The sequence below is a fragment of the Portunus trituberculatus genome, chromosome 34 (assembly GCF_017591435.1).
Source record: "Portunus trituberculatus isolate SZX2019 chromosome 34, ASM1759143v1, whole genome shotgun sequence".
NCBI classification, from domain to species: domain Eukaryota; kingdom Metazoa; phylum Arthropoda; class Malacostraca; order Decapoda; family Portunidae; genus Portunus; species Portunus trituberculatus.
The window spans coordinates 420,001-435,000 of NC_059288.1; the positions used below are offsets into that span (position 1 = coordinate 420,001).

The 15,000-nt window shown below is 39.6% G+C and overlaps 1 protein-coding gene and 1 non-coding gene across 2 annotated transcripts in view; one reads left to right on the forward strand and one right to left on the reverse strand.

Moving 5' to 3' along the window:
- LOC123512539 (TNF receptor-associated factor family protein DDB_G0272098-like) overlaps window positions 1-13,907 on the reverse strand; it is a gene marked incomplete at its 5' end in the record, with an annotated part of 22,844 nt that extends 8,937 nt beyond the window's left edge. The window contains one exon of the mRNA XM_045268965.1: window positions 13,434-13,907. Coding sequence (XP_045124900.1) covers window positions 13,434-13,907 — 474 coding nt within the window. The remainder of the gene's footprint in view (window positions 1-13,433) is intronic.
- Window positions 3,171-3,241, forward strand: Trnag-gcc. The gene has a single exon. It is a non-coding gene; the product is annotated as a tRNA-Gly (tRNA).
- Window positions 13,908-15,000: the final 1,093 nt, after the last annotated feature.

Below are 15,000 nucleotides of genomic sequence, written 5' to 3' on the forward strand. Positions count from 1 at the left end.
GTGTGTGTGTGTGTGTGTGTGTGTGTGTGTGTGTGTGTGTGTGTGTGTGTGTGTGTGTGTGTGTGTGTGTGTGTGTGTGTGTGTGTGTGTGTGTGTGTGTGTTGTCAAATGGAGCACTTCTTGTTCTGCATCACCTTTAGGACCAATAATTGAAGCAAGACATTAATAATTGCACACCCTTCAAGAGAGAGAGAGAGAGAGAGAGAGAGAGAGAGAGAGAGAGAGAGAGAGAGAGAGAGAGAGAGAGAGAGAGAGAGAGAGAGAGAGAGAGAGAGACCTAACATGAATACATAATGAGGATAGAAACTAGAAATCATTGTCATTCCCATTAAAGGAAAGTTGATAAGCATTCCAATCCACTTCTCTAATTAAGTATTCCTTGTAATCTTGTCATCAGCGTGTTCTCTGGGTCTACATGTGTGTGTGTGTGTGTGTGTGTGTGTGTGTGTGTGTGTGTGTGTGTGTGTGTGTGTGTTTAGCCAGTATTCAGAAACTTGTTCTCATCACGACCATTTTCAAAGGCCAGGGAATTGATGAACCAGGTTTTCAGGACTGTTTTGCTTAATAGTAATGCAGAAAGCTTGTTAATCTGTCACTGGAGGAGTAGAAACATCTCTAAAACCTGTGTGCCTTCTAACAAAGCCTTTTGAAAGTGGTGAGTTTCGGTGCAAAAATGTTTAAGAATGTGGGAGTATTCTGAAACGTTTTGCTCTCTCACCACTTTCCAAAGGCTCAGTTGAAGATACTCGTGTTTTTATTGGTATTTCTATGGGTCTTGTGATGGATTTTCAAGATTTTTAAGATTTCTAATTTATCATAAGAAGAAACTGTCTTGAAAACCAGGCTAGTCGTCTCTGCGGCCTTGGGTGAGAGAGCAAGGCGTTTCTGAATACTGGGGTTACAGAGTGTCTCGCCTCTCTCATCCCCTCCAGCGCTCTCAGTCTCGCCTCACCTTTTTATTTTTTTCTTTTCTTTTATGAAAGGGAAGCGCAAGAGTGTGCAAAGCCTTCCCGTTTTGTATAAAATAGATAGAAAGAATAAAAACAGATAAATAATAAAGGGCAAAATAGGATCTGAAATAAGGGCCCATTGAAAGGTCCACTAAAAAAAAAAAAAAAAACTTGAAAATTAGATATAAGAAAAAAGGCCTTATGCACAAGTGTACTGAAAAAAAGGCCCAATAAAAAAAGTGCGCTGAAAAGAAAACCCAATAAAAAGTTTACTGAAAAAGGCCTAATAAAAGGAGTTCACGGAAAAAAAGCCTAATACAAATGTTCACAGAAAAAAGGCCTTATACAAGATGTTCACAGAAAAAAGGCCTAATAAAAGAAGTTCACAGAAAAAAGGCCTAATACAAGCTCACAGAAAAAAAGGCCTAATACAAAAGTTCACAGAAAAAAGGCCTAATACAAAAGTTCACAGAAAAAAGGCCTAATACAAGATGCTCACAGAAAAAAAGGCCTAATACACAAGTTCACAGAAAAAAGGCCTAATGCAAAAGTTCACTGAAAAAAGGCCTAATACAAAAGTTCACAGAAAAAAGGCCTAATGCAAAAGTTCACAGAAAAAGGCCTAATACACTGAAAAAGGCCTAATACACAGAAAAAAAGGCCTAATACAAAAGTTCACAGAAAAAAGGCCTAATACACAAGTTCACTGAAAAAAGGCCTAATTCAAAAGTTCACTGAAAAAAGGCCTAATACAAAAGTTCACAGAAAAAAGGCCTAATACAAAAGTTCACAGAAAAAGGCCTAATACAAAAGTGCACTGAAAAGAAGACCCAATAAAGTGTATACTGAAAAAAGGCCTAATAAAAAAGCTCACAGAAAAAAAGGCCTAATACAAAAAAGTGCACAGAAAAAGGCCTCATGCACAAGTTCACCTAAATAAAAAAGGCTTAGTTAAAAAAAAAAAACTTTACTGTAATATTTTTTGGGTAGCTTTGAAGTCTTACCGTAAATTAAATGTTAACTCATATTGTTTTTTTTTTTCTATTTCATTCTCTTATCACGTAAAAGTATCACTTCCTCCTAATTTCCTTCGTTTATACTAGACTACTCAACTCTTACATTCTGATCGTTTTCTTATATTTGATTTTATTCTCTAATAACGTAAAAATAAGCTCTGTTACCATTCCTCTTAATTTTCTTTGTTTTTACTTGTTAATTCTTATATTGTTATCGTTTTCTTTTTAATTTCACTCTCTTATAACATAAAAGTATGCTCTGTTACCATTCCTCTTAATTTTCTTTGTTTATATTTGTTACCTCTTACATTGTTATCGTTTTCTTATTCATTTCATTCTCTTTTAACGCAAAAGTATATGTTCCGGTTATCATTACCTCCTAATTCCCTTTCTTTTTGCTAGTTGACTCTTACACTTATTTATTATTTTTATTTCATTCTCTTATAACGTGAAAAATATATGTTCTGTTATCATTTCCTCCTAATTCCCTTTGTTTCTACTGGTTAACTCTTGCATCAGACAGGTGGACAGAACAGGGATGAGAAGAGAGAGACAGTCTTGAGCAGCGAGGTCAAGGGAAGAAGGGAGGCGTGCAGTTAGGTTGGGTTGGGTTGGGTTGGGTTGGGCTTGGCTTGGCTTGGCTTGGCTTGGCTGGTCTGGGTTAGGTTAGGTTAAAGTAAGTTAGGTTAGATTAGACTGAATTAGGGTATGTTAGTGAAAAAGATGTGTTAAAGTTGGGTTAGGTTAGGTTAGGGTAGTGAGGGAAGGGTGGGGTTGGGTGGGGTGGGGTGGGGTAGGGTAGGGTGGGGCAGTAATTTCAGAAAGAGCAGTTGTAATGAAAATAGTGGTAGTAAACAAGAGGTGCAACATGGAGCCGGTGAGAGAGAGAGAGAGAGAGAGAGAGAGAGAGAGAGAGAGAGAGAGAGAGAGAGAGAGATGCTACAAACACTCTAATGATATTTTTTTTTGTTTATTTCTGTGTGTGTGTGTGTGTGTGTGTGTGTGTGTGTGTGTGTGTGTGTGTGTGTGTGTGTGTGTGTGTGTGTTGTGTTGTTGTTGTTGTTGTTGTTGTTGTTGTTATTTTTTCTCTCGTTTACAAATTCACCACCTTATTAATTTACTACGTCTTTTTTTTTTTTTATCCAATAATTTTACACCTCCTCCTCCTTCTCCTCCTGCTTTTCTTCCTCCTTTAATTTCGTAAGCATCGGTGGTTCAGTGGTAGAATTCTCGCCTGCCACGCGGGAGGCCCGGGTTCGATTCCCGGCCGATGCAATATTAATTTAGTTTTTATAGAAGAAAATATTCACGTAATCCCCGAATCACCCCCATTGCTCCACAACATAACACCTTTTAAGTGTTTGCGATTTTAAAGATCACGAAATAACTAAAGTAATTGATATAATGAAGATGGACAAAATCCTCGGCCCAGACTGTATTGCACCAAGCGTCTTGAAATAAAATAATTTTCAAGTTTGTAAAACCCTTTCATTGCTTTTTCACTAAATCACTTAACTGCAGTAAGGTTCCCAGTGATTGGAAGTTAGCTAACGTAACCCCCATACACAAAAAAGGCGACAAATAACTTCCATGTAACTACAGACCCATTAGCCTCACATTTGTAAATCAATGGAAACAGTAATTGGCAATAATTTAGTGAACTTTCTGGAAGTAAACAATTTCATCAATGACTCACAGCACGACTTTCGAAACAGACGTTCTCGTCTGACTAATCTGCTTGATTTCTTTCATGATCTTTTCACCATGTACGACGAAACAAAGACAGTGGATCTAAATTTTCAAAAGGCCTTTTTTTTTCTTTTATTCATACCATGACAGAGTTCCCCCATGGGCGACTACTTGGTAAATTGAAGTCAAATGATATATATGGAAAACTTCTCAAATGGCCCGAAGACTGGCTCTCTGAGAGAAAAGCAGCGCGTTGTTTTAAGTGGTAAATTTTCTAACTGGCAAGAAGTTTTAAGCGGTGTACCTCAGGGATCTGCTCTACCCTTTTCTTTTCCTTATTTACGTTGTAAAGTATCGAAGTTCGCTGATGATGCTAAGATAATGAGTAAAATAGTCACGTCATAGAATAAAAGACAATTACAATCTGACCTCGACCTCTTAGCCACTTAGACAAGTGCCTGATGAGCTTCAGTGTAGATCAATGTAAAGTGTAGCACATTGGTAGTAATAATGATCATACTGATTACTCAGTGAACGCTTCTGAGCTTCTCAAGGTTGATGAGGAAAAGACTTGGGCGTTGTAATTACCTCAGATCTCAAATCGAGTGAACACTGCTCGGAAGAAGTTACAACAGCAAACAAATTGGTTGCATTTATTGGTAAGACTTTTGAATTCAAATCAGAGGGGTAATTATCACATTGTTTAATGCACTTGTCCGATCCTAACTTGAATACTGTGTCCAGTTTTAGTCACCCCATTACAGGAAAGATATAGACAAGCTGGAGAAAGTTCGAGGAAGAGTCACCAAGGTGATCCCACGACTGCGAAACAGGCCTTATGAGGAGCGCTTGAGGGAACTCAACTTGTTTACTTTAGAGAAACGACGAGTGGACTTAATTGAACTGTTTAAAATGTTCCGGGGCTTTGATAACATAAATGTAAACAATCATTTTATCATTGACAGTACCAACACCACTAGAAATAATGGTTACAAGATTATAGGTAAGCGTTTTAGATCAGACGAGGCTAAACATTATTTTTTCCATAGATTTGTAAATATCTGGAACTCTCTCCCAGCACATGTTGTCCGTAGTAATACAATAGAAACTTTTAAACTAAGGTTGGACATTCACCTCACATCAACTCCTCAAATTACGTACTTAGTGCCTCCATGAAATTATTATCATTTTATTATTATTATTATTATTATTATTTTGTTTATTTTTTTAGTTACTGTACTAAATAGCATTTATCGATCTTTCGACCTTTTTTTATTATATCTTTGTGACTTTCTCCCTGTGCTTTCTTATTTTCCTTCCTTGAACCCTGTCGTTCTTCAGCCTTTAACTTGTAGAATCTGTAGTGATAGAATAGGCACACAAACACACAGGCAGCCTCGTTTGGCCGAGTTGGGCTGCTGCCGTCTGTTCTTTCCTTTGTATTCCTTTGTATTCCTCCTCCTCCTCCTCCTCCTCCTCCTCACACATTCTGACGGCCTCCCTTAATTAATCAAATACACTTTTCTACCAGTTTTCTTACCAGTTTCTTACCTTAGTCTTCCTTTTACCTGAACCGTATCTACCTTTGATCTACCTGGCCTACCTATCGATGTGTTACCTGGCACACATTTTCTGTTGCTGTATCTCTAGAATTTATAGTGGAGACTTAATAATTTGTTACTTTTTCAGTGATTTTGTGTGTGTGTGTGTTTTTTTCTTTTCTTCGTTTTATGTTATGACCTATATCGCCTGTAGGCATATTTGAAGAGTATATGTAGAAAGCGTTGTTCAGCTTCCGTCCATTAGTGGTGCAGGCAATTTTATTTATAGTGGTACCTATATTAGGGCCCATATCACCACCCAAGCGTTTCTTTGGTGTAACCACCTAGAACCTGGGTATCATGGTGACATGTAGGTAACTTTAAACCACTCGACAAAATCTTAATGGCATAGCTTCAAAGTGGCATGTGGTGGAATTCGAACCTCCGCGTGGACGTCTGCCCGATCCCACCACCACCACCACCTAATTATCATTACGCCACCGCCTTCCTAATGTGTGTGTGTGTGTGTGTGTGTGTGTGTGTGTGTGTGTGTGTGTGTGTGTGTGTTGTGACACACACACACACACACACACACACACACACACACACACACACGATGCATCTATGACATCATCAGTGCGACAGCTTATATTCTCTCTCTCTCTCTCTCTCTCTCTCTCTCTCTCTCTCTCTCTCTCTCTCTCTCTCTCTCTCTCTCTCTCTCTCTCTCTCTCTCTCTCTCTCTCGTTTCCGATTCTGCTTAACACACTTCTCCCTCTCCCTTCTTCCCTCTCCCCTCCTCTCCTCCACCTCTTCCCCTCTTCCCCCTCCCCTCACTTCACATAAACACTACCTCCTTTCCTCTTCCCTCCCTCTTTTTTCCTCTATTTTCTTCCTCTTTCTCTTAAAAATGTCTCTTATCTTTCTTCTTTCTTCCTTTTCCTCTTTCGTATTTCTTCCCTCTCTCCTTTCTTCCTTTCTTTTCTCTCGTTCTTTCCAATTTTTTTTCCTTATTCTTCGTATGTTTTTTATTGTTATTCTTTTATTTTTTTTTCTCTCTTCTTATTTCTTCTTTATTGTTTGTCTCTTCATACGATATTTGGTCATTTGGTTCATTATTTCCTATCTACCCATCTCTCTCTCTCTCTCTCTCTCTCTCTCTCTCTCTCTCTCTCTCTCTCTCTCTCTCTCTCTCCTTCCATTTACGTACATCATTATCGTGATCCTCCTCCTCCTCCCCCTCCAAGTAATTTAACGGTATAAGCTTAGTATCAAGATTAGAGAGAGAGAGAGAGAGAGAGAGAGAGAGAGAGAGAGAGAGAGAATAATAATGGTGGTTTTATAGTTTATGTTAATGGTTTTCTGACAATGGAATCTGATTACTTTGGAAAAACAATTAGAGAAATGAATGTGTACATGTGTGTGTGTGTGTGTGTGTGTGTGTGTGTGTGTGTGTGTGTGTGTGTGTGTGTGTGTGTGTGTGTGTGTGTGTTTCACCTCTCAGACTTCTATTTTTCTCTCTTCCTCCTCCTTATCTTATTTCTCGTCCTTTTTTCCCTTTTTGATTTGACCTCCTCCTCCTCCTCCTCTTATTACTTTTTTTTCACCCTCATTATATCTTAATTTCTCCTCCTCCTCCTCCTCCTCCTCCTCCTCCTCCTCCTCCTCCTCCTGTCACCCTCCTCCATCTCCTCCTCCCACCTCCTCCCACCTCCTCGTTCTAACTCCTCTTCCTCGGATAAATCAATACAATTCCTGGATGTAATTAAAAACATTCATTCTACGACGTGTATAGTATGTATGTTAACACCAGGCAGTAGATGGTTTGGCTTATTTTTTTACTAATTTCATAAAAGCATTTGATAAAGTTCCTCGTAAACGCCTCAAACATCAAGAGAAAGAAAGTGTGGGGAAAGCTCGCGTCGTGTTAGGTAACCTCGCCGCGTGCATAGAGGAGTGAGGATTGGTTGACAGACGAACAGAGTAGTAGTAACTGATGGTGGCTCTTTGAGTTGGGTTAATGTGAGTAGTGGTGTTCCTCAAGGGTCAGTTTTAGGACCTGTGCTGTTCATAATGTGTGCAACAGTGACGTAGACGAAGAGATCTTAAGTAAGTTGTTGTTGTTGTTGTTGTTGTTGTTGTTGTTGTTGTTGTTGTTGTTGTTGTTGTTATTATTATTATTATTATTATTATTATTATTATTATTATTGTTGTTGTTGTCTTTGTCGTTGTCGTTGTTGTTGTTGTTATTATTGTTGTTATTACATGTGTTACTACTACTACTACTACTACTACTACTACTACTACTACTACTACTACTACTACTACTACTACTACTACTACCACCACTACTACTACTACTACTACTACTACTACTACTACTACTACTACTACTACTACTACTACTACCACCACCACCAACACCAGCACCACCACCACCACCACCTCCCAGACAATTATCATTAGAATTTATTTACCTGTTTGTCTTATTATAATTACGATATATATGCCAGCCTCGTTTAACAGATATTACTTAGGTCAATATTCTGAAACACTCCGCGCCGCACCTTCACTAATTTCAAAGGGCTGTAGTTGAAGTGACACGAGTTTTTGAGAATGTTACTGTAATTCTAGTGACATGTTAACAGGTATTTTGCATTACCTGTTTTTGAGGATGTTTCTGTAATTCTAGAGTCATGATAACAGGTATTTTGCATTACCGGTTTTTGAGGATGTTTCTGTAATTCTAGTGACATGTTAACAAGTATTTTGCATTACCGGTATTTGAGGATGTTTTGTAATTCTAGTGACATGTTAACAGGTATTTTGCATTACCAACAGGACAAATACTCTTTAAATCTCGGCTAATCGTCTCTGCGGTCTTTGAAAATGGTCGTTGTGAGAGAGGGCAGCGTTTCTGAATATGCCACCTATTCCAACAATTATAACTGTACATCAAGGAGTAATGTCCACCTCGCGCTTTCCACTGGTACCCCCAAAGAAGCACTCAGCACCAGACAGGCTCCCAGCACCACTGAAACCATCACCTGTGCTTAGTGATCACTTGGTTCAGGGAATATAAAGTGTCTCAAAAATGTTTGAAAAAATGTTTCAGAAATGTTTAGCTTATTTTTCATGCTGCTCTTGCTTTTCTTTTCTTCCTATTTTGACTGACTGACTTTCCCTCTATGCTATTCTCGTCCTCCACATCCGCCTCTGCCTCCTCCTCCTCCTCCTCCTCCTTTACTTATTTTTCCTGCCTATTTTGACGACTTGTATTTTTTCTCTATTCTCGTCCCTCCTCCTCCTCCTCCTCCTCCTCCTCCTCCTCCTCCTCATCATCATCATCATCATCATCATCATCATCATCATTTCGTCTACCTATTTTGACGACCAGTATTTTCTTTCCTCCTCATCATCATCATCATCATCATCATTTCGTCTACCTATTTTGACGACCAGTATTTTCTTTCTATTCTCGTCTTTCCCCCTTCCTCCTCCTCCTCCTCCTCCTCATTTTTTTTCTGCCAATTTTGACGATCTGTATTTTCTCTATTCTCGTCCCTCCTCCTCCTCCTCCTCCTCCTCCTCCTCCTCCTCCTCCTGCTGCTGGACTATTTCTGACGCAGACGTTTGAATGTTTCACCGCCTTAACCCTCGCAATCTGACGTCCTCTCACCTTTATCCCCTTCCCCTCTCCCTCCTCCCACTCCCCTCTCCCTCCCCCCGCACACCTGTCGCGGCATACCTGGCCACACCGACCCTTCCCGGACACACCTGCAGATACCTGAGGCCTTTTCTGTGGTGTGGGAATAATGGCGTGCCTTGGTGCTTGTTTGTTTCTCTTCTGTGGCTTGTTGCCTTTTTTTCACTTGTTTGGGAGGGATTGGTGTTTGGAAAGGCTTGTTTTGTTTGTTTTTTGTTTGGGAAGTGTTTTTTTGTTTGTTTGTTTGCCTTTTGTGGTTTATTGTCGTTTTTTTTTTACTTGTGTGGGAAAATTGGTGTTTGGAAAGGCTGGTTTTGTTTTTGTTTTGTTAATTGGTTTGTTTGTTTTTGCTTGAAGGTGTTTGTTTGTTTGTTTGTTTGTTTGTTTGTTTGTTTATCGTCTGTGTTTTGTTGTCTTTTGTTTCACCTGTCTGGGAAAAATTGGTGTTGTTTTTGTTGTTTTGCTTTCTTATTTTCGTTTTGTTTTTATTTTTGTTTAATTGTTTGTTTGTTTGGTGTGTTTGTGTTCTTTTCTTCACTCGTCTGGAGGAATTGTATTTGGAAAGTGTTGTTGTTTGTTTTTGTTTTGTTTATTCTTCGTTTGTTTTTTTAGTTCTTGTTTTGTTTATCATATTTGTTTGTTTTTTGTTTATGGATGTTTTAAATTTGTTTGTTTGTTTGTTTTGGTGATTTTTTGGTGTTTGTTTTTTTGTTTTGTTTATTCTTCGTTTGTTTTTTTAGTTCTTGTTTTGTTTATCATTTTTTTTTTTTTTGAGTGAGTGAGTCATTGTTGCCTTTTTATTTATTTATTTATTTTTTTTATTCATTTTTTTATATTTTCTTGTTTAATTTTTTTTCCTTTTTTTTTTAGTAGGTTTTTATTCCTTTTTTTATTCATTTTTTTATGTTTTCTAGTTTTTTTCCCCTTTTTTTTTGGAGTGAGTGAATTATTGCTTTTTAATTCTTTTTTTGTTTTCTAGAGTACTTTTTTTCCTTTTTTTTTTTTTTGAATGAGTGAGTGAATTATTGCTTTTTATTTTTCTTTATGTTTTCTGGTTTAATTTTTTATTTTCTTTTTTTGGAGTGAGTGAATTATTATTTTTTATATATATATTTTCTGGTTTATTTATTTATTTATTTTTGAGTGAGTGAATTATTGCTTTTTTTATTAATTTTTTGTTTTCTGGTTTATTTTTTTTTTTTTTTTTGGAGTGAGTGAATTATTTTTTTTTTTTAGTTTTTTCTTTATATTTTCTGGTTAATTTTTTTATTTCCTTTTTATTTGGGATGAGTGAGTCACTATTAATTCTTTTCATTTATTTATCTTTTTTATGTTTTCTGTTTTATTTATTTATTTTTTTATTTTGGTTTACATTTTTTTTTTTGATGAGTGGGTTATTATCGTTTTTTTTTTGTTATTTATTTGTTTTTTTTTTATATATATATTTTCTGGTTTACTTTTTATAAGATATGCCTTTCTTTTCTTTCTTATTTCTTTCATTTTTTTTTCTCTATGTAAGAATTTCCAACTTTAATTCTTTATGGGGTTTCAATTTCCTAGAATGTTTCCTTTTTTTTTTTTTTTTCCTTCCTTCCTTTTTTTATTTAATCTGAAGACTCCATTTTGGCTTCATAGTATTTTTTTTTCTTAGTTTATTTCAAGATCATTTTATTTATAAGTGCATTTTATCTACGTGCTGTCTTTCAATGTTTTTTTCCTAATTAACGAGAGTAAATATTCAAGCGGTTAGGTTATTTTCTCGTTTTTTCTAATTTTCTTTTAATTGAGAGGGCAAAATTATGTTAATTTCTCTAGTGTGTTTGTGTGTGTGTGAGAGAGAGAGAGAGAGAGAGAGAGAGAGAGAGAGAGAGTGTGTGTGTGTGTGTGTGTGTGTGTGTGTGTGTGTGTGTGTGTGTGTGTGTGTGTGTGTGTGTGTGTGTGTGTGTGTGTGTGTGTGTGTGTGTGTGTGTGTGTGTGTGTGTGTGTGTGTGTGTGTGTGTGTGTGTGTGTGTGTGTGTGTGTGTGTGTGTGTGTGTGTGTGTGTGTGTGTGTGTGTGTGTGTGTGTGTGTGTGTGTGTGTGTGTGTGTGTGTGTGTGTGTGTGTGTGTGTGTGTGTGTGTGTGTGTGTGTGTGTGTGTGTGTGTGTGTGTGTGTGTGTGTGTGTGTGTGTGTGTGTGTGTGTGTGTGTGTCTGTGTGTGCGTGGGTGCGTGGGTGCGTGTGTACTGAATTAATACGCCGTATTTGAATCTACCATTAACAATTTTCTTAGGCAAATCTTGAGCGTGGTGTGAAATTCGCTTGAAAAAGAACTTAATTAACTCACAAATTGGATATCGATTGTTTACACCACCTTGTCGATGAGAGAGAGAGAGAGAGAGAGAGAGAGAGAGAGAGAGAGAGAGAGAGAGAGAGGAGGGAGGGAAGGAAGGAGGAGGAAGGAAGGTAAAGGCGGAGATTATTAGATTAATGAGGATTTGAGTGACGTGAGGCCTGGTTATGTGTGTGTGTGCGTGTGTGTGTGTGTGTGTGTGTGTGTGTGTGTGTGTGTGTGTGTGTGTGTGTCGTGTGTGTGTGTGTGTGTGTGTGTGTGTGTGTGTGGGTCGTGGAAATGAGAGTGTTAGGGAAGGAAGACAAATGTGAGTGAAGGGAAGTGTGTGAGTGTGGGTGGATTGGTTGAGAGAGAGAGAGAGAGAGAGAGAGAGAGAGAGAGAGAGAGAGAGAGAGAGAGAGAGAGAGAGAGAGAGAGAGAGTACTTACAAAAGATAATATGACTGGAAATATTAGGCCTACCAGAGAGAGAGAGAGAGAGAGAGAGAGAGAGAGAGAGAGTGGTGTGGGCGTAAGTCATAATTGTCAAGTCACCTCAGGATATCATGAAAGATACATACACACACACACACACACACACACACACACACACACAGAGTTAAAGTGCTGAATAACGCCCTGCCCCCCCACCTCTCTCTCTCTCTCTCTCTCTCTCTCTCTCTCTCTCTCTCTCTCTCTCTCTCTCTCTCTCTCTCTCTCTCTCTCTCTCTCTCTCTCTCTCTCTCTCTCTCTCTCTCTCTCTCTCTCTCTCTCTCTCTCTCTCTCTCTCTCTCTCTCTCTCTCTCTCTCTCTCTCTCTCTCTCTCTCTCTCTCTCTCTCTCTCTCTCTCTCTCTCTCTCTCTCTCTCTCTCTCTCTCTCTCTCTCTCTCTCTCTCTCTCTCTCTCTCTACAGTGACAGGTGGATTAGTTTAGATTAAGTTCTCTAGGCTGTGAGTGAGCGTGTTGTTGTTGTTGTTGTTGTTGTTGTTGTCGTTGTCGTTGTTGTTGTTGTTGTCCTTTTTCTCTCCTTCTCTCTCTTTTTCGTGTCTTTTATCGTCTATTCTTCTCCTACTTTTTCTGTTTTTCTTCTTTACTTTTTTCCTTGTCACTGTTATTTGTCTATCATTTTCCTGCTATTTATTTTATTCCTTCCTTCTTTTCTCTATCCTTTCCTCTTTCTTCATGCCTTTCTCCTTCTTTCTTCTCTTCTTTCCTTCCTCCCCTCCTTCCTTCCCTCCCTATTCCCGCCTTCCTTTTTTTTCTTCTTTTCCTACTTCTTCCTTCCATCCTTGCCTACTTCCTCCTTTCTTCCTTCTTAATTATTCCTTCTTTTCCTATTTCCCTCCTTCCTTCGTCCCTCCTTCCTCCTTCCTTGCTTCCCTCCATCTCTCCTTCCTTCCCTCCTTCCCCCATAATCTCCTCTCTGCCATGTCTCCACCCTACAAATGTCTACCTTCCATATCTTCCTTTCCCTCCCTTCCTCCCTCCTTCCTTTCTTCCCTCCCTTCCTCCCTCCTTCCCTCCCTCCTGTAATATCATAGTGCCTCCCTTTAAAATCCCCTTACCTTCTCTCTCTCTCTCTCTCTCTCTCTCTCTGATCTTCCCTCACTTGTTTTTCGTTTATTTCCTTTAGATTCCTTCCTTCCTTCTTTCTTTTCGTCTTTTTACGCGCTTCTTTTCTTTCTCTTCCTTTTTCTTCCTCCCTTTCCGTCTTCCTTCTTTGCTTCCTTCCTTCCTTCATTTATTATCATTTTTCTTTACCTATACTGTAAAGAAATAATGTCTGTCTGTTTGTTTGTGTGTTTGTCTGTCCGTCTGTCTGTCCGTTTCTCAGTTTGTCTTTTGTTTTTTTTCGTTTGTCTGTTTGTCTGTTTATGTGTGTTTTTTAGTCTGTTTTGTATAACAGTATGTCTATTTGTCTGTCTCTATCTCTGTCTGTCAATCTGTCTGTCTGTCTCTATGTCTGTTTGTCTGTCTTCCTGTCTATCAGTCTATCTGTCTGTCTGTCTGTCAATCTCCTAATCTCTGTCTGTCAATCTGTATATCTGTCTGTCAACCTGTATGGCTGTCTTTCAATCTCTCTCTCTCTCTCTCTCTCTCTCTCTCTCTCTCTCTCTCTCTCTCTCTCTCTCTCTCTCTCTCTCTCTCTCTCTCTCTCTCTCTCTCTCTTTCATCCTCCTCCCTTCCCTCCCCCTCTTTCTCTCACACACAGACGGTACTCACCCCCTGCACGATGTACCGCCGCACCATCTTGAACCGGGCCAGAGAGTTTGCCTGCCGCACCATCTGGTCACACACAGCATCATCACACACGTCTAGGCGGCTGAAGTGACGAGCAGTGCGCCTGAGGACCTTCACCACCTCATCTACCTTCTCGTCGTCACCCACACTCGAGTACACGTCACTGGGAACGCTGGCGGAGGCACTGGTCGGGTGGCTGATGTGGGTGGGGTTCTCAAGGGCTGGGAGAATTTCTGGGGCCTTTTCTGTTTCGACGGTCGTGGTGGCGGCGGCGGTGGTGGTGGTGGTGGTGGTGGTGGTCAGTAGGACAATGAAGAGTATTGGGAAGGTTTTATTTTTGGGTTTTCTTGTGGTTAGGTGGTGTTTGGTGGTGGTGGTGGTGGTGGTGAAGGCATTGTTGTTGTTGTTGTTGTTGTTGTTGTTGTTGGTGGTGGTGGTGGTGGTGGTGGTGGTGGTTATGATAATGGTGCTATTTCGATTTTTTTCTTTTCTTTCTTTCTTTTTCTTTCTTTCTTTCTTTCTTTCTTTCTTCCTTCCTTCTTCTTCTCCTCTTTCTCTTCGTCTTCGTCTTCGTCTTCCTCTTCCTTTTCTTCTTCTTTGTCCTCTTCTTTATAAAACCTTTGTCCTCTATATTCTCTCTTGCTTCCTGGAAAGAGGGAAAGAGAGGGTGTGATGATACAGCAAACACACACACACACACACACACACACACACACACACACACACACACACACACACACACACACACAAAGTTTTTACGAGACAAAGAAACAAAGAAGCAAGGAAGAACAGGACATGAACAAGAAACAAAGCAAGCAAGCAAATAATGAGAGAAATAAAGAGAGAAAGATAAAGACAGACAGACAGACAGACAGACAGACAGACAGACAGACAGACAGACAGACAGACAGACAGACAGAAGCAATGAAGTGAAAAATAAGCAGAAAAAAGAAAACTGTTGAGATTTTGCAAGTTAAATCAAATGCAGAGAGAGAGAGAGAGAGAGAGAGAGAGAGAGAGAGAGAGAGAGAGGTCAGTGCCAACATGGAAGAGAGAAGGGAGAGGAAGAAGAATAGAAGAAGGGAAGAGACTGTATGATTCCTTTCTCTCTTCCCTCTCTCCTCCTCCTCCTCCTCCTCCTCCTCCTCACCACTAGCGAGGTTTTGATGTGGTTAGAAAAGGAAATGGGACGGGGAGAAATGCGTGGGAGGAGGAGGAGAAGGAGGAGGAGGAGGAAGAGGAGAAGGGTGAAGAAGAGCAGAGGGAGAAAGAGGAAGAAAAGAAGGAGAAGGAGGAGGAGGAATACAAAGGAAAGAACAGACAGTAACAGCCTTACTGTGCCAAACGAGGTTGTCTCTGTGTGTGTGTGTGTGTGTGTGTGTGTGTGTGTGTGTGTGTGTGTGTGTGTGTGTGTGTGTGTGTGTAATTCGCCTCGGTCGCCTGCTGGTCATCCAGCCAGTCTTCCCCATTACGGAGCGAGCTCAGAGCTCTTAGACCGATCTTCGGGTAGGACTGAGACCACATCAATACACAACACACACCCGGAAAG